Raw genomic sequence first — 17,473 nt, forward strand, 5'->3', positions numbered from 1 at the left:
CCTCAGCGTGCTAGCTGCCCGCTCCTACCGGTCACCGTGGGGTGTCACTGTGTGTCACCGTCACACAGACGACACACAGGTGATGTGCTGTGTCTTAGGGCGGTACACCTGCGCCCTGTATGGTTCAGAGCCAACGCCGCCCCAAGAAGTCAGTCAAACTAACAAAATCAAACTCGCCGTCCTAACCACGTTAAACAAGGAGAAGAACCACCTAGAGGAGAGTGGGCCGGAGGCTCATCTTCTGTGGCCCCGGGACGCCGCATGAACCGGGAGACGCTGGGTGATGAGGCCCGGTGACCGGTTTAAACTGGTGGGGGGAGAGGGAAGGGGTTGGCTCACAGAACTGAAAGGCGTGGGTGTCCAGCTTCAGGTCTGGCTCCATCCAGGTGCCTCGCCCAGTCCTCGTTTCCTGTCCCCAGCCTGGCCTCGTCCGCGTGGCGTCGCTCCCCAGCGGCGTCTCCTCCAACCGAGGCCGTGTCCCACCAGCCCCGATTCCCCACGGGGACGGGCGGGCGGGACCTGGGTGACACTTCGCTGACCCCACCCGAGCTCCTGAGCTGTTTGCCCACCTGAGCCTGCCTGTCCAGCCCCCCCAAGACTGAGTGGGGGCAGAGCCCCCGACAGCACAACCAAGAGGCTGTTGACAGAAAAGGGGGGGAGACCGGGGAGCCCTGCCCACCACCCCCCGGTCCGGAAGCCCGAACCGCTCTGGGTCCCCTCCTGCGGGAGGACTTGTTCTTCACCTAAGGGTGGGGAGGAAGTGTCTGCTGTGCACCCCGAAACCCCGCGCTGGCCCTCCTGGGGCCTCCAGGCCTGGGCTCTCCTCACAGGGACTGCAGGAAGGGCCTGGGGGCCGGCCGGCCGGGGCTGAGACCCCGACAAGGAGCGGAGGGAGGGCCCCGCCCGGTGTGGTGGCAGCGCAGCCCTCTCCCAGGCCAGGGTCAGGGGCAAGGAGGACCCCGTGGCCGGTGGCTCTCGGACAACGGAGCAGAGTCGGCGCCCGGCCTAGCCGCTTCTCTCCGGGGCGGGCGGACACCTGAGAGGATGGGAACAAGTCCACCCAGGAGGCTGCAGGGCCGGGGCCACAGCAGCCGCACCCGCAGCGGCCAACCGGGGAGAGCCAGCCAGTGTCCGTCGGCGGACGCTGGACCAGCAAACCGTGGGGGGCGGCTCTCAGCCTGACGACGGGCGGAGCCCTGGTGCCCGCCGCTCCGGGGCCTGACGTGAGGACCTTGCTGCCCCCCACGAAGGACAGACGTGGAGACCCCACATGTGTGCAAGGCCCTGGCACGGGCGTGTGCACCGACGGGAGTGACTCAGCAGCTGGTTGGCGCGGGGGGGCGGGGGCGCGGCCCGAGCGCAGGGGCTTCTGTCCGAAGCGGGGAGATGCCCTCAGACTGGCTGGGGACGGTCGCGTGACTCTGCAAACGCACGAACGACCGTCACCTGCACCTTCGTGGGTGAAGCGTGTGGCACGTGAACTACGCCTCAACAAAGCTGTTTAAAAAAAAGGAAGAAAGGTCACTGCTTGCAGCTGAGTGAAGAAGGGAGGGGTGGCCTCCTGGGGACAGCGGTGTCCACGGGCGATTCGGCCGCATGCCCCTGCTCCGGCGAGTCCCCCGGCCCAGCGTGGGCCCCGGGCGGGGCGGCAGGAGCGGCCCTGAGGCTGGGGCAGGAGACGGCCCTCGCCCCACCCGTCTCGTCCGCGTTCTGCTGGCGGAGCAGGGCTGTGACTTCCGCGTCCCTGCGGCCACAGGCCTGCCCAGCTGCGTTCAGGGCCGTGTGCCCCGTGAGCGAGTGGACAGGGAGGGAAGAACTGGACGGGAGAAGCCCGGCGGTGGGTGGGTCCCCCAGGCAGGCCAGCAGCCCCAGAGAAGCATGTCACTCCCCGAGTGGCCGCTGGGTGGCAGCGAGGTGACACTGATGGCCAGGAGGGCCGGTCGCCTGGGCGGAGGTGACCCGTGGGTGCCGTGGCTGCGGGCGGGGCCTGGCGGGGACCTTCCAGGGTGGAGGGAGTAAACACAGGAAGGGTGGGCAGCCGAGACTCCCGGGGTTGGCCCGGAACACTCACACTCCGGGGCCCAGACCTGGTCCCCGCTGCTCACCCAGCGGAGGAGCCGGCCCCAGGGGCCTCGGAGACGGGGCTGCTGGGTGGGGGGGCCCTAGATCACAGGCTTCCTTCAGGCCAGCGCACCCTCCGCCCGGCAGGCTGGAGTCCGAGCGGGAGGCTCCTGGCCTGACCCCAGCCTGCCCCTGCTCTGGGGAGCCTGGGGCAGACACCGGAGTAGGCGCCAGGCTGGGTGCACAGGGCGACCGGTGGTGGCTCGGGAGGGGCACTCGGGGTCTGTGCCGCCCGAGCCGGGCTGGGGACGGAGGAAGAGCGAGTCCAGGCCCTGCGCCGGTCTGTCCTGCCTGCAGCCGGGGACCCCCTCGCCCCCCGAAAGCCAGGCAAGAGCAGCTTCCTTTCCCGGGAGACAGCGCCAGGCCCCACGAGGGCTGCCCAGAGGCCCTGGACCCCGTCCTGGTCCGTCCTCTTCCCCCAGCACTGAGAGCCCCCAACACGAGTGGGGATTGGAGGGCCGGCCACAAACTGCCTCCGCCAGCCCCCAGAGCCACTGCAGGGAGGGACCCCACCTCCCACGACATGCTGGGGGGCCCAGGTGCCCACCCCCGCCCCGAGTCTGTGTTCTCTGGAGGCCTGCGGGCTCCACAGGCCACCCCTCCCGGGGTCGTGCCCTTCAGGCTCAGGCTGGACCGGACCCTTTCCTGTCTGGGTCCACTCGTCCCTCCAGCCTCCTCGACCTGAGTTTCCGAGGACGCACGGCCAGCAGCAGCCCGGCTGACGCGGCCCATTTCCAGACACCGGACTCGTGGGTGCGGGCAGGAGCCTTCAGGCGCCCTGGGCCAAGGACGGACGCGGGTGCAGCCCGCTCCCCGGGGACTGGCGAGTGTTGAGCTCGCTGCCCCTCCCGGCCCCAGAGTGGCCTGTCCTGTGCCTGCGGGGGCCCGCTGCCCCTCCCGGGGAGCGGCTCCCGGTCGGTGACCCAGAGGGCATCGTGGCCGAGAGATCCCGAGGGGCACCGCCTCCCCGCATGGGACACCTTTCTAAATCTTGCATTGTGCTAAAGCACAATAAAACACAACGAACAGCGGAACAGTGTGGGCGTGGGATACGCCTGAACACAGGCCGCCTCGCTGGGCTGTCTGTGCACCAGCGACGCTGCGCGCCCATCGGGGTCCGGCCGGCGCCCCGCCCGCGAGACTCCCCAGCGTCCTCACGCCGGGTGCCAGGGTTCGGCCCGCGCTGCGGCACCCTCGGGAGCCCGCGGCGTGCGGTGCAGGCGTCCCCGCGATGTGCGTGGGGCAGCCGGGACGGGCGTGGGGTTGGCTCGTGGTGACATCGCCGCATCGCGGTCCGGGTCCGAGCGCCGCGCGGTGACCCGGGACCCACCCCGCCGTGCCCCGCTCCCGAGAGCGCCCCCTGGCGGCCGCAGGCGTCGGGACGCCCTGACGTTCCCAGGGCGACCCCGGGCCCGCGGCGTGGGCGGCCGCGCGGCGTCCCTCCACGTCCGCGCCCGCGTCCGGGCCGCTCCCTCCCCGGGGCCGCGGAGCGCACGGGTGCAGGCGTCTGTCTGAGCCCGGCTGTCCTGCGTCTCAAGTCCGAGGGCGACACCGCCCCCCACGGCGGGTCGGCTCGGAACCTTCTCTGGGAAGACCCGAGTGGCCCCCACGGGCCGGGGTGCAGCGGCCTGAGACCAAGCGGGGGCTGAGGTATGGGTGGGGGGTCCCCCACTCCTGACCTTTCGGGGCTGGAGGTCAGGCAGCCCCGCCCCCGGGAGTACAGGCCGCAGCCCGGTCTGCGGAGGAGCCCGCCCCCTGGCGGCAGGAGCGAGGACTCCAGGCGCCGCCCTGGTGGCCGCGCGCGCGTCCTGGGCTGCGATGGCCGGTGCCGCAGCCACGGGGCTTTGCCGACGGCCGGTTCCCACCTCGGAGTCCAGGGCCCTGGCTCTGGGGTCCAGCTGTCGGCAGGGTGGTCTCCCCGGAGGCCCCCCTCCCCGTGTCCTGAGCCCTTCGTCCCTCCGCGAGCGTCTGTCCTGAGGCCCTGGAGGTCAGGTTGGACCCGGGCCCGCTCTAGCGACCCAGGCTGCCCACACGGTCGGTGTGCAGGCCCCCCCCCGCCCCGCAGAGGCAGACGCGTCCTGAGGTGCTGGGGGCCAGGCCCTCGTCCCGCGCCCGCGGGGGCACAGTCGGCCCGGAGCAGGGACCTCCGTCCGGCTCTCACTGCAGCTCTGAGTCGTACTGGCCCGACCAGAGCGTCCCGTGGGGCTTCAGGTGCTGGTGCTCGGACGCCGGGTCCTCCAGGCCGCCGTTCCCCCGAGGGACCCCCCCCCCGCCCTCTGGGAAGGGTGCCGAGGTCCTGTCCTCCGTCCCGCCAGCCGCCTCCCGCCCCGAGCCACCCTCATGGTCATCAGGCTCCGCGGAGTCGCATTAGGTCAGCCTCCAGCCGCCTCGATTGAATCAGGGGCCTCTCAGACGGATGGTGGCGGCGGGAGGGGCCTGGGGCCTCCAGCGGCGACTGGTGCCAGGCTTGGGTCAACGACAGAGTAGGGGCGGCGGGGGAGGGGGCAGTGGCCCTGGCAGGGGACGGGTGGGCAGGGACACAGAGCAGGTAGCAGGGCAAGACGCCCCTTACCCAGGAGCTCAGGGTCTGGAGGGAAGGGACAAGCCACAGGCCCCATCTGAGCCGTCGGGCTGGGAGGCGAGCCCGGGTGGGGGGGGGCGGGTCCAGGGAGACAGGGCTCCTGCAGAATGCACCAGGCCAAGGGGGGCTAGGGGGGCGGTGACACTGGGAGAGACGGGGAGGGTCCCATGGGGTCTCGGCGAACAGCCTAGAACTGTGCTGAGTCGGACTCACCCAGAACCATAGACCCACGCGGGTCTTCTCACTGCTTCCCACCCCGCCCGGTGCACAGCCTGCTATGGCCCCCCCCGCCCCGTGCCCGGGGGCCGAGGCCCCTCCCAGTGGAGGACGGCGGCTCCCCCGACGGCCTGGCCCCTGTGGCCACACTCTGTCTGCTGAAAACTGCTGACCCACTCGCTTCTCCTGTCTGTGAATCCTGCTTCAGTCCATCCGACCCTTGAGACAGGCCATCACATTGACACTTGTGCGCGTTTGGGAATACACGAGGGTGCTGGGGAGGGTGTGCCCAGGAGCTCTCCATCCCTGCTGCTAGGGCTGTGCCCTGGCACCGCCGTCCTGGGGAGCAGACAGGCAGGGCACGCCGCCCCCGCCCCCCCCGAGACGGCGGTGCCCCGCCAGGAGAGGCCGGAGGTGTGTGCAGGCGGGCGGGGGCCCTGCGCCGGGCGGGTCCCCACGGCCTGGAGCGTTGCCCAGCACGGGCGGACGGCCAAGCCTCCCCCTGAGCCCAGGAGCCCACCGTCTGCGGTCGGTGCCCCTGCGCCCTTGGGAAGGTCCCGCTGACGTGATGCACCAGGTCCACATTCCCCGGTGTCCCGGGTGTGGGCACACGGAGAGAGAGACCGGGGCCCCAGGGAGTGCGGGGGCGGGGGGCAGCTGGGTGAGCGTCCGCGCTCTGGCTTTTCACGTTATTGTTACTGACGTTACTGATGTGGGAGAGAGAGCCCGCGCACTCACTGGTCGGCTCGGGTGTGGGCCCGGCAGGGGGTCCGTGCAGGCAACTGACACTTTGTATACTTCCGTTTGTCTGAAATGTTTCACAGTATTTTTAAAAGATACAAACCAGATAAGATCTGGTACAAAGATACAAACCAAAAAGATCTAAAACAGATACAAATATGTAACAGGTTAAGAAGTACAATTGCCAGCAATAAAAATAATCAGAGGAGCCCTGGCTGGTGTGGCTGGAGTGGTTCAGCAGATTGAACCCTGGTCTGCAAACCCTAAGGGTCGCCGGTTCGATCCCCAGTCAGGGCACCGGCCTGGGTTGCAGGCCAGGTTCCCAGAGGGGGCACACGAGAGGCAGCCACACATGGGTGTTTCTCTCCCTTTCTCCTTCCCTTCTCCTCTCTCTAAGGGGAAATAGATCTTTATAATAATAATAGTAATGAAGATAGATAATAAAGTAAAATGGAAGCTTCTTCACTATCTCCTTACCCTGCTTTATTTTCCCTTCCAGCCGTCACCAGAACCCGCCATCACGGTCAGCGTGCGAGGCTTTGTGCTGTCCATCCCTGCCCACGGTCCCCTGCCCCCCCCCCCGGCCACCACTCGGACCCGTGCCGTTGGCCTGGTCTCAGCTCCCTGACGGCCCGGTCGGGGACGGGCCTCCCAGTCCAGGGGCACCGTGCCCTTCCGTGGGGCTCACGGTCCGGCTCACACCCCCACGGTGGGGACGTCACCGTGGAGGCACTGTGCTCAGGGAGCGCCCGTCCCGACAGAACACTGCCCAGCGCGCCTCCAAGCCACGCCCACCAAGTAACAGGGAACGGGCGACATCAGTGTCCGAGAAGCCTTCTGCGGACCCCCGTGTCGGGAAGAGCGTCTCAGCCTGTGGTCGGCCACAGATGACTCTCAGGCGGTTTTACGCTCTGGGGTTTGGACTCCGCCTTCGCACCCCGGAGTTCAACCTGCAGAGCGGCTGACCCTCCGGCTCCTGGGAGCCGCAGCCCCGGCGGCGTCCCCAGTCCGCGCCCCGTACGTGGGCCATGGGCCCTGGGGGTGGCGTGCCCGAGGGTGACCTCCAGGTGTCCCCCTGACCACGCTCAGGCCGGGGAAACCTGCTCCCTCCAGAACTCCCAGAACCTCCCACTCACTCCGGTCGCGCTGGCACTCCACCACGCTGCCACTCGCCAAGTCGTTTCCCCGGCTCGTCTGCCTGCTGTTGTCTCTGTGCGCTGGTGGGCGCGCTGGGCCGCCGGCCGCGCTTCCCGTCACGCTCCTGGGCGTCTCCCCTTCCCGGGCCCCTTTCCGGAGTCTCTGGGCGAGAGTGCCCGGCCTCCCTCGAGGAGCCCCCGCCATCCCGTCCCCTCTCCGAGCCGCCGTCTCCAGCGCCTCGCGCCGGCTTCCGAGGGAGGTCCTCAGCTGGCCCTTCCGGCTGCCGCCACGGTGGGGACATTGCGGACAGGACATCTCGGTTTCCCAGGGCCCCGTCTCGCCCTCGGCCTGCTTTCCCGAGTGCCCGTCGGGGCGGGAAGGGTCTCTCCTCTTCCCCATCTCTCTGAGGCCCTGCCGCGTCGTTAACACCTTTCTGGAACTTTCTTCTGTTCCCTGTGCCAGCCGGTTCCTCCACTGCCCTCTTCTCCGCTGGCTCCCAGCCTCGCGGACGTGCCTGGGGCCCTCGGTCTGGTCGGCGGTGGTGCCCACGGGTGTGGGTGCGGGGTGTCGGGTCCCTGGCGCCTGGGCTCCGCGGCTCAGGCCCGAGGGGCCCCCACGGCAGCGCCCTCGGCGCCCCAGCGCAGCCACGTGACAGGACGTGTTCAGAGGATGAAAGGCCCGTAGCTCCTACCGAGGGGAGCGGAGAAATCTGTGTCGAAGGTAATGGGTCAGGGCGCAGTCAGGGGCCCAGCAGCCACCAGCAGCTGGGCCTGGGGCGCCGTCCCCTCCCCCTCCTCCGTCTGTCCCCGCAGCCCCCAACCCCAGCCCCTCTGCCCTGGTTTCTGCCGGCACCGCCTGCCCAGCCACCTCTTGCTTTGCAGCTCACCCTGGTCCGCCCCGCAGACCAGGAGGGTGGGGTGTGTGGTCCCCCAGGCTGGCGGGCAGGCCGGTGCCAGGCCCTGGGGGCAGTGCCCGCTCCAGAACCTGGTGGAACGCCCGAGCCCCCAGGGCAGGCAGTCGGAGCCCCAACTGGGGGGCCAGGGGCGAGGCAGGCTGGCGGGGGGGGGGGGGAGCTCCACACCCCACCCTGCCCCGGAGCACAGGGCGGGCACACCTCCGGGGCCGCCACCCCCAACAGGACCCCGGGGGTCAGCAGGGGGCCGCGCCTCCCCGGTCCCGGGGTGCCCGCCCGGCTGCTCTGTGGGAAGGCCCAGCCCCCCGAGTTCCCAGGCCCGCTGTGTTTACGGGTGATGAATTCAGTTATGTAAATAGCGGCGGCCCTGCCCAGGGCGGGGCCCCCACCCCCCGGCCCCCCTCCCCTTCTGCTCCCCACTGCGGCCACGCGTCTCAGGTGCTGCCCCCACACCCCCCCACCTGGCCCACCCACTCGGGTTCTTCCATGTCCCTTCCCGCTGGGCCCCGACTCCACCGTCCACTGCCTCCCCGGGGCCGCCCGGACGGCCCAGCCGGAGCCGTCCGGGGGTAGATGGGGTCCAGAGAAGGAAGGGCCACCCAGTGGGGGCCACCCAGTGGGGGCCACCCAGAGGTGGTCCCGGCCACCCCACTCCGGGGTGGAACTCACCGAGGCTGCAGGACACTCCTGCACTGACCCAGACCTGCACCGGCCACAGGGGTGCACGGGCCCCTGGGAGTCAGGCGGGGGCGGCTGGAGGAGGGTGCGGGGCAGGGGACAGGAGGGAGGGGTCTTGGGGCACACGCTGGGGAGACCCCTCCCCCACCGCAGCGCCCTGCCTTTGCACTGGCGGCAGGACCCGGCTCCCTGACCTTTGCCTCTGACCTTTGCCTTCTGGCCACCCCCTGCACTGACACAGAAAGGCCGCTCGGTCTGGGGGCAGGGCCTCCGGCGCGTGGTAAGGATGGGGGTCTGGAGCGCGGCCCCAGGGGTGCCCCTCGCCCTGGGGCTTCAGGCGGTGGCTGGACACAGGTGTGCTGACGGACCGGCCACCTGCGGGCAGCGGCACGGGCACCGGCTCAGCTCCGTGAGCTGGAGCGGGGGAGCCCACAAGAGGGCCCGCGGGCTCTGACGCCCCCAAGACAGAGGGGGGTAGGGAGGGGGCCCCAGGGACGAAGGGCGGCCAGCAGGGAGTCCCGGGTGGCGGCGGCCAGAGGGTGGCTGGCGGAGCAGGAGAGGCCCCGGCCCCACCGGGGAGACTGGGGGGGGGGATCGGATCGGGATGTGGGGGCTTCCAGGCCACTGCCAGGCGGCCCCGGGGGGCGAGGCGCACCCCGGAAGTGGGAGCAGCGGCCCTGCGGCCCTGGAGGCATCTGGAGGCCAGGGTGGGTGCCACGCGAGGGACAGTGGAGGGGAGTGTCGCCCTGGAAGCCATGGCCCCGGGAGAACTTTCTAGAAGGAGGGCATCAGCTTGGCGGGGCCCTAAAGTACCCGCGGGTTCCGGGGCCCCGAGGTCACCGGCCCTGGGTGGGACGTGGGGGGAGCGGTTGGCAGGGGAGGGAGGGGAAAGGTCCCAGAGCAGGGGCTGGGGTGCAGAGCAGGGGACCGTGGGGGGGCGGGGAGAGGCGAGGAGAGAACGCGCTCACTCACGAGGGGTCTGGGGAGACGAGTGTGGGAGTCGGGGTCGGCGGGGCTGCTGCGTGGGCGGGGCTGGACGGAGAGGCCGGGACCCTGAGACCCGGGTCAACCGCGCGCCCTTCCCGCCGGCCTGGGCTCAGCCCGCGCGGGGCCTTCCCCGCCGGGTCCGCCCCTGCCCCGCGGTCGGGCCTGCTCCGCGGCGCGCTGGGTGGAGGCGTCACCAAGAGCCGCCGTGGGGGTGCCGGGGGGTCAGTCCTCTCAGCAAATCAGCGCCACGCCCGGGGCCCAGCCGCGAGCACCGGGAAGGAGGGGGAGCGCGAGGAGGGGGCGCCGCGTCCCAGCCCCACCGCGGCCGCGCACCCCCCCAACCTGTGCGTCCTCCGGCTCCTGGTCCGGCGTCTGGGCGCCACGTCCGCCGGGACCGAGGGGGTGAGACCGCGAGGCGGGAGCCGGGGCGCCGCCGGGAGGACCGGGGCGCGAGCGCGGACCCTCGGCCGCCGCTCCGCCCCGCCCGCGCCCCCGCCCCGCCGCCCAGCGTCGCGGCCTGAAAGTTTGCGCGCGGCTGGCGCGGGGCGCGGGCGCGGAGCCGGCGGGGAGCGCGGAGCCGGACCGGAGCGGCGCGGTGAGCACTGGGGCCCGGACGGAGGGGACGCTCGGGGAGCCCGCCCGGCCCGGCGCGGGACGGGCGGAGTGCGGGGCGCCGGGCAGACGGGGACCCCTGTCGTGGGCCGAGCGGCCTCATCCCCGTTGGACCCCGCCGTCCCCAGCCCCCGGGGCTCGCCGTTCCGGCGCGGACGCGGCTGGCGGGCTGGGGGTCTCTGCGCTCAGACCTACCTGCTTCCTCCCCGGGGAGCGCGGCCAGGGTGGGGGTGTCCGTCTGCCCACCTGGACTGCGGCTCCCGCCTCGGGCACCCCCCCCCCACGGGCAGCCCCGCGGAGACACCCCCGGGCGCGGGTCCTGCGCAGCCCGGCCGCCCCTTCTGCGGGCCCTGCACCCCGAGCGCCCCCAGCAGTGTCCCAGTCCCGGGAGGGGGCGAGGGGCTCAGCGCCCCGCGGGTCCGCTCTGCCGCGAAGCCCACGTCTGTCCCTTTGACCCGCTGCGAGGGCCGGTGACGCCCTGCCCCGCCGCCCCAGCCGTCCCCACTCCCGCCTCGCGGCCGCGGGGTTTCTCCTTCCTCCGACCCGACCCCGCTGACCCCTGGCGTCTGGGCGCTCACGTCCGCCGAGGACTAGCACCGGCCGGGCTGCTTTTCAGTCCGCGGTGCTGGGGGGCTGCACCCGGGCCCGCCCCGCCCCCACGCGCTGGGGGCACGGGCGCAGGGCTCCCGCGCGGCAACAGCCCGGCCCCTGGTCCGCCGCGGCCACCGCGTTCCAGCATTTGCTCTGTTTTCACCAAAACAGCCCCCCCCCATGTCACACACCTCAGAGCCTGGGAGGCCTCGGCCCTGCCCCCTCGGACTCTCCCGCCCTCCCCCAGCCCCGGTCCCCGAGTCCCTCCGCCATCCCCAGTGGAAGCTGGTGGACACTGGCCCAGCCGCGACCCCTCAGGAGTGGTGGGTTCTGCCAGGCGCGGGCCAGCCCGGCAGATGGGGGGCAGCTGGGGTGAATCCAGGGGCCAGGGGCGGTGGCTGGGGGCCCTCTGAGAGCCCCCCCACTGCCTGTGTCCACGTTGGGGGCCTGTGCCCCCAACTCCCCCCGCCCTGCGTCTCCAGTCCTGGGCTGACATCTGTGTGGGTTCAGTCCTGGTCCCTGAAGGGACCGGGGTGGTCCCCCGGCCAGCATCCCCCGGCCGCCTGGCGGCCCGTGCCCGGAGGACACTGAGGGGACGAGGGGAGCCCCAGAGCGAGCCTCTGTGGACGGCTCCTCGCCGACCGGGGCTCCGTCCCCCGGTCCCTCCGACAGATCGTCCTCCCGGCTGCTGACGGGGGACGGGGGCTGCCCGTGGCCCCGGCCCCCACGGCAGCGAGGGGCCTGCCCGTCAGGTGGCAGGGCTCACCACGGCCGAGGAAGCCCCCTCCCCACCCACGTCACCAGTGGGCGAACTGAGGCCCCGGGGAGTTGGTCGGTTTGCCCTGGCCCCGGGACTGAGCGCTGCGACAGTGCCACCCCATGGAGCCGGCCTCCCCCCCCGGGTGCCCAGGGCAGGGACCCCCAGACCTCGGCTCTGCACCCCTGTTCACACAGTGTCTGGAATCTCCTTGTGGGGGTTGCCTGCCTAACCCCACCGCCAGACCAGAGGGGGCTGGGCATGGGGGACACAGAGAGCTCCCCTTGCTTGGCCGTGGCTGCCGAGAATAGTCCGGGAGGGGCAGCAGGAGGAGCCCCAGGGCAGCCCACCCGGCCCTCCCCTCTCCCCTGGGTCCTGCATCTCCCTGGGTCCCCAGAATGACTGGCCACCGGGGCACCTGGCTGCGGAGCCCTGACAGGCCGCAGGGCCGGCCCCCAGGCCCGGCCGTCCGGGTCTGGCGGAGCTCTCCTCGGGCTGGGCGGTCCGCAGCTTCACCCCCGCTCCCCCGCCCCCTCGCCGTGGGGCCCCTGAGCGGGGCACAGCTTATCGGGCAGTGTCCTTCCTCCCGCGTCCCCTGCTGCGTCTCCTCTGTCCCTTCGGCCCCGGCCAGCCCCTCCCTCGACCCCAGAGCCCCTCGCTGCTCAGGCCGCCCCGGAGCCCGGAGCCCGCACACCCACCACACCAGCAGCCGGGCGGGCGGGCGGGCCTGCCCCCGCTGCCGCTCCCCGTCGAGCCCGGTGGGGCGGAGACACAGATGGGCCGTCTGGTCCTCGTCTCCACCTCGGACCCTTTCCCACTGCCCGGCCCCTCGCCCTTCTGCCTGCCACCTCCTCCGCCAGGAGCACCCACTGCGCTGCGGCTCCCCTCGCCTGGCCTGGCCTGGCCGCCGTCCGTGGCCTGGGGCTGGGGTCAGGCGCGCCAGAGCAGGCTGTGACTCACGTGTCTGCCCAGGCCACTCAGCTCTCACCCTGCACGGTGGCAACTCAGGGTCCCACTGGGGTGACCCCTGGGTGCAGACGGACTCACAGGGGCCTAGTGGGACTGACGGGAGGAGGCTGAAACCGGGGGTGTCCCGAGACACTCCACCTTCAGGCCACAGCCTGCACTCCCTGCCCCCCCCCAGCAGGGCCCAGCCAGGCAGCTGTCCCATCTGTCCATCTGTCCATCCGTCACTTGCCCCCCCAAGCCAGTGTGCCCACAGAGAAGGGCATATCCAGAGCCCCAGGGTCCTGCACCCGGGCCCCGAGGGAGGCCCCTCCCTCAGCCCCCAGGGGACTCAGTCTGAGCAAAAGAGGGCTCTGGAGGCCTGGAAGGAGGATTTATGGGGCTGCCGCTGCCCCAGAACCCCGGCTCAGACGGGCTCAGCCCAAGACTTGGCCCCCCTGGCCGCCCCCCCACAGGCCCCCCGAGGGCAGGGCCCGTGTCTGGACCCAGCAGCTCTAATCTCGAAAGAATGTGCTGCCAGCTGCCTGCACACTGGGCCCCCGGGACCCAGAACCCGGCCTGGGCCTGGGGGTGGAGCCCAGGGGGCCCCCTAGACACTCTGGCCCCGGGGAAGGGGCCCTGGTGCTCCTGGCCGCTGGCCAGGCTGGGAGCTGGCCGGGCGCCGCCCCGGTAGTGTTGGCACCGGGGGCTCAGTGATGGATGGCCCGGCACCCTGCCCCGGCCCAGCAAGATGACTTTCCCAGGGACTAAGAATAGGTGGGGAGGCCGGTGCGGGCTGAGGGGGGCAGCGGGCTCCTGGGGACACTGCCCGACCCCCGCCCCAGCGTTGGGACCCGCCACCAGCCCAGAGGGGCGGGGCCCCGTGTGCTCAGAGCCTGGAGCAGCAGCCCCTGGGGGGCGGCACAGCCCCAGGACACGGGCAGGGCCTACTGGGAAAGGGTGGCCGCTCCCCACACCCGACCTCGTCGATGGGACCCGGCGGCTCGCATGGGTGGCTTTAGGGGGGCAGGACACCCCGGTGGCCACGGCAGAGCCCAGCTGAGTCTCCTGACTCCGGCGCCTCTCCCCAGCCCCTGCTGCCCCGACGCCCCCCAGGCCCAGGCGCCCGCGAGCCCACGAGGACCCTGTGTTCCATCTGCGCAGCCCCAGCCAGATGTGGGGGGCAGCCGCCCAGAGGCATGACCCCCACCCGGCCTCGCCGAGGCCCCCCCCTCCTGCTGCTGCTGCTGCTGCTGCTGCTGGCCTGCCAGGTGAGCCCGCGCCCGCCCGCCCCCGCCCCCCTCCCCCCCGGCGCCCACCCACCGGCCTGCCAGGGCTGACCACGGACGCTCCGCCCACCCCTCGCTGTCCCAGCCGCAGGCCCCGTCCGCACAGGTGATGGACTTCCTGCTGGAGAAGTGGAAGCTGTATGGGGACCAGTGTCTCCACAACCTGAGCCTGCTGCCGCCCCCCACGGGTGAGCCCCCGCCCCCCACTCCCCCTGGCCCGCGCCGGGCCCGGGGGCATCCCTCCCTGCGCTCTTGCTGTGGGGGTGGCCCTGGTGAGGGGAGGGGACGGGGTCCCGGAGAGGCCGGGACTTGCCCACGGCCACCCAACAGGGGACAGAGGAAAGACTAGGCCCAGGGCTGGGCGCCTCATGCCCTCCCCGGCCCGCTGGGCAGGCCGCGTGTCGGGGGGGTGGTGCTTCGGGGGGCTGGGAGGGGCGGGGGAGGGCAGGGAGGGGGTGGAGCACAGGGACCGGCTCTGAAGGTCCCTGAGGGCAGAGGGACCGGAGGTGACCTCAGAGTCGGTGCCGGGCTCTGGAAGGGCAGGCGTCCACAGAATCGGGGTTCAGCCCCCAGAGAGGGAGGCACTTCAGGAAGGGAACTGGGAAGGGGGGCCCCCCCGGTGGGCTGGGGGCAAGTTGGAGATACAAAGTACGGCCGGAGAGGCTGTGGGGGCTGCAGCTCGGGACCAGGCCCGGCTGGAGGTCTGGGGGGTGGGGGGGGCAGGCAGAGAGACCTGGGGGACAGCTGGTGCTGGGGAGCAGCGGGCGATGCGCAGGGGTCCTGAGAGGGCCTGGCTGAGGGGCCCTTGGCCCTGCCTCCGCAGAGCTGGTCTGTAACCGAACCTTCGACAAGTACTCCTGCTGGCCCGACACGCCCCCCAACACCACGGCCAGCATCCCCTGCCCCTGGTACCTGCCCTGGCACCACAAAGGTAACGGCAGGGGCCTGTGGTGGGGGTGGCCCGGGGTCCGGCCTGCGGGCGGGGCGCTCACCGGAGCCTCCCCCCAGTCCAGCACGGCTTCGTCTACAAGACCTGCGGGCCCGACGGGCAGTGGGTGCGCGGGCCCCGGGGGCAGCCATGGAGGAACGCCTCCCAGTGCCAGATGGACGAGGAAGAGGTTAAGGTCCAGGTCAGCCTGCGGCCGGCGGGGCAGAGGCCGGGGGGCGGGGGGCCTCCACGCAGCCCGGCCTGACCAGCCCTGTGATTTGCAGAGGGAGGAGGCCAAGCTGTACGGAGCCTTCCAGGCGATGTACACCGTGGGCTACTGCCTCTCGCTGGGCGCGCTGCTGCTGGCCCTGGCCATCCTGCTGGGCCTCAGGTACGCCCACCGGCCCTGCGCAGGGGTGGGGGGAGCCGCAGCAGGCTGGGGCACGGGCGGGGCGCAGGCGGGCGCTGACCCCCCCATCCCGCAGGAGGCTGCACTGCACTCGCAACTACATCCACGCGAACCTGTTCCTGTCCTTCGTGCTCAGGGCCAGCTCCGTGCTGGCCGTGGACGCGCTGCTCAGGACCCGCTACAGCCAGAACATCGGCGACGACCTCAGCGTGAGCAGCTGGCTGAGCGGCGGGGTGAGCGTCCAGAGCCCCCCGCTCCCCACCCAACGGGGCCCGGAGGCGGGCGGCGGCACGGGCGGCGAGGAGAGACCCGGCTCACTGACGCCCGCCGCCCCGCGGCCAGGCGCTGGCCGGCTGCCGGGTGGCCGCGGTGTTCATGCAGTACGGAGTGGTCGCCAACTACTGCTGGCTGCTGGTGGAGGGCGTGTACCTGCACGGCCTGCTGGGCCTGGCTGCCGGCCCCGAGAGGAACTTCTTCGCCCTCTACCTGGGCGTCGGCTGGGGTGAGTGGGCCGCCGCCGCGGGGGGCCGGCCGGTCACAGCCCCGGAGCCACAGCTGCCGCCCCCCGCAGGCGCCCCCATGCTGTTCGTGGTGCCCTGGGCCGTGATCAAGTCCGTGTTCGAGAACGTCCAGTGAGTAGGGGCTGGGCCGGGGCCCGGGCCGCCCCCTCCGGGCGCCGGGCAGGGCCTGTGGGCGGCGGCCGTGCAGTCTGGCCCCTGGGCAGTGGGGGGCGAGCAAACCGGGTGCCCAGGGTGCGGGTCCTCGGTGACTGTCTCCCTCTCTCTGCCGGGGCCCTCACTAGCTCCCTGGGGCTCGGGGGGGGGGGGCGGGGGGGGGGGGTGGCAACTGGACGTGAGTGGCCCCCCCCGCCCCCGCCCAGGTGCTGGACCAGCAACGACAACATGGCCTTCTGGTGGATCCTGCGCCTCCCCGTCTTCCTGGCCATTTTGGTGAGGACAGGACAGGCCGCCCCGCAGGGAGGCGCGGGGGGGCCACGGGGTCGGCCTGCGGCCCCCCTTTCTTGTGGGCCTGTGGCGGCCAAGGAGACAGACAGCATCCTGCCTGGGTGGACGGGGAGGGAGGCCCCGGCACTCAGCCGGGGCACTGGCCGGCGCCCTGGCCGGAGCCGGCTGCCCGTCCTTGGCTCGGCGCCTGCCAGCCCTGGGTCTGCGGAGCCAGGAGGCGCAGGCGGGGGGGCGGGGGAGGGCCCCCGGGGCCGCCCTGAGCCCCGCCCTCCGTGCGCAGATCAACTTCTTCATCTTCATCCGCATCCTGCACATCCTCGTGGCCAAGCTGCGCGCCCGCCAGATGCGCCACACGGACTGCAAGTTCCGGTGGGTGTGCGAGGCGGCGGGGCGGGGGCCCGGGGGGGGGCGGGGCGGGGCGCGGGCCGGCGCTCAGGCTCGGACCCCACAGGCTGGCCAAGTCCACGCTGACCCTCATCCCCCTGCTGGGCGTCCACGAGGTGGTGTTCGCCTTCGTGACGGACGAGCAGGCCCAGGGCGCCCTGCGCTTCGCCAAACTCTTCTTCGACCTCTTCCTCAGCTCCTTCCAGGTACCCGCCCCCCACCCCCCCACCCTGGGGGGCTGCCCCGCTCCCCGCGGCTGCTCTGACCCCCCCCTCTCCGCAGGGCCTGCTGGTGGCGGTCCTCTACTGCTTCCTCAACAAGGAGGTGGGTGTGCCGGGGTCGGGGGCTGGCCCGGGGTCAGGCAGGGGGTGCAGCTTGGGCAGCTGGCCCTCGTGCCCCCCTCAGCCTGGTCCTCGGGGACTGTGCAGGGAGGGTGCCAGACAGCCACGCCCACCGACCCCGGCACCCCATGCCCTTCGAGGCCAGAGTTGGGGGTTCTGGGGGGCAGGGGCAGGTCCTGGGCCCGACCCCACCTGCTGGCCACCCGCAGGTGCAGGCGGAGCTGCTGCGGAGCTGGCGCCGCTGGCGCGTGGGCAAGGCTCTTCGAGGGGAGACCCAGGGCGGTAGCCACCCGGCCTCGGCCCGGCCCACCAGCGGAGCCGCCACCGAGAAGCTGCTGCTCTCCCGGGGCCGGGCCGGCAGCGGGACCAGCCAGGGCCCCTCTGCGGGGCCCCTCGCAGCCGGCAGCCCCCCCGGGCTGGCCGACAGCCCCTTCTGAGGCCCTCGGAGCCCCAGCTGGGGCTGGACTCAGGAGCCGGAAGGGCAGCAACGAACAGTTCAGGCCTCAGCCCGCTCTCCCGGAGAGGCTGGGGGAGCTGGGGGGGTCCTGGGCGGCGGTCTGGGGGGCGGGGCCTCCCAGCACCTGCCGGCCGGGTGGGGGCAGGTGTGGTGGGCCTACGGCGGCGGGGGGGCGGGGGGGGGGGAGGCGGGTCCCGACAATAAAGAGCTGGAGCTCACAGGGCTGCTGTGCCTGCCCCGGGCCTGGGGGCGGGGCGGGCCGGGCCCAGGGCCACCCAGGGAGTGGAGGCGGAGCAGCCGCAGGTGGGGGCCTGCCCACCCCTTGAGCTGGTGCCCCCGCTTTCGCAGATGAACGGGGGCTAGAGCACCTGAGGGGACCCAAAGTGTGAGTGGTGGCTGGCAGTGCCCCTCCCCTCCGGTT

At 72.4% G+C, this 17,473-nt stretch overlaps 1 protein-coding gene across 7 annotated transcripts; it reads left to right on the top strand.

Moving 5' to 3' along the window:
• The first annotated feature begins 8,400 nt into the window (after positions 1–8,400).
• Positions 8,401–17,168, top strand: GCGR (glucagon receptor). 7 transcript variants are annotated; one of them, XM_045836142.1, is made up of 14 exons: positions 8,403–8,667; positions 13,371–13,550; positions 13,654–13,756; positions 14,392–14,499; positions 14,577–14,698; positions 14,781–14,887; positions 14,982–15,138; positions 15,248–15,407; positions 15,477–15,537; positions 15,786–15,855; positions 16,151–16,239; positions 16,322–16,460; positions 16,537–16,578; positions 16,805–17,167. In XM_045836142.1, exons 2-14 carry the CDS (start codon positions 13,479–13,481, stop codon positions 17,030–17,032), a joined length of 1,458 nt encoding a protein of 485 aa, XP_045692098.1. In that variant the 5' UTR covers positions 8,403–8,667; positions 13,371–13,478; the 3' UTR covers positions 17,033–17,167. The 7 variants fall into 7 exon arrangements, with proteins under 7 accessions (XP_045692097.1, XP_045692091.1, XP_045692098.1 ...); XM_045836141.1 differs by having other exon boundaries at positions 8,401–8,667; positions 15,287–15,537; positions 16,805–17,168; XM_045836135.1 differs by having other exon boundaries at positions 8,402–8,667; positions 15,248–15,537.
• The last annotated feature ends 305 nt before the right edge of the window (positions 17,169–17,473 follow it).

This window comes from Phyllostomus hastatus, unplaced genomic scaffold (assembly GCF_019186645.2).
Source record: "Phyllostomus hastatus isolate PE091 unplaced genomic scaffold, TTU_PhHast_1.1 phas_contig_210, whole genome shotgun sequence".
Lineage (NCBI taxonomy): Eukaryota > Metazoa > Chordata > Mammalia > Chiroptera > Phyllostomidae > Phyllostomus > Phyllostomus hastatus.

Excerpts from the sequence above, each read along its gene's own strand:
- GCGR (XM_045836135.1), top strand. The coding sequence starts at position 13,479 with ATGACCCCCACCCGGCCTCGCCGAGGCCCCCCCCTCCTGCTGCTGCTG. Across the intron at positions 14,888-14,981 it reads GCCATCCTGCTGGGCCTCAG|GAGGCTGCACTGCACTCGCA; the intron begins GTACGCCCACCG and ends CCCATCCCGCAG. Across the intron at positions 16,461-16,536 it reads TCTTCCTCAGCTCCTTCCAG|GGCCTGCTGGTGGCGGTCCT; the intron begins GTACCCGCCCCC and ends CCCTCTCCGCAG.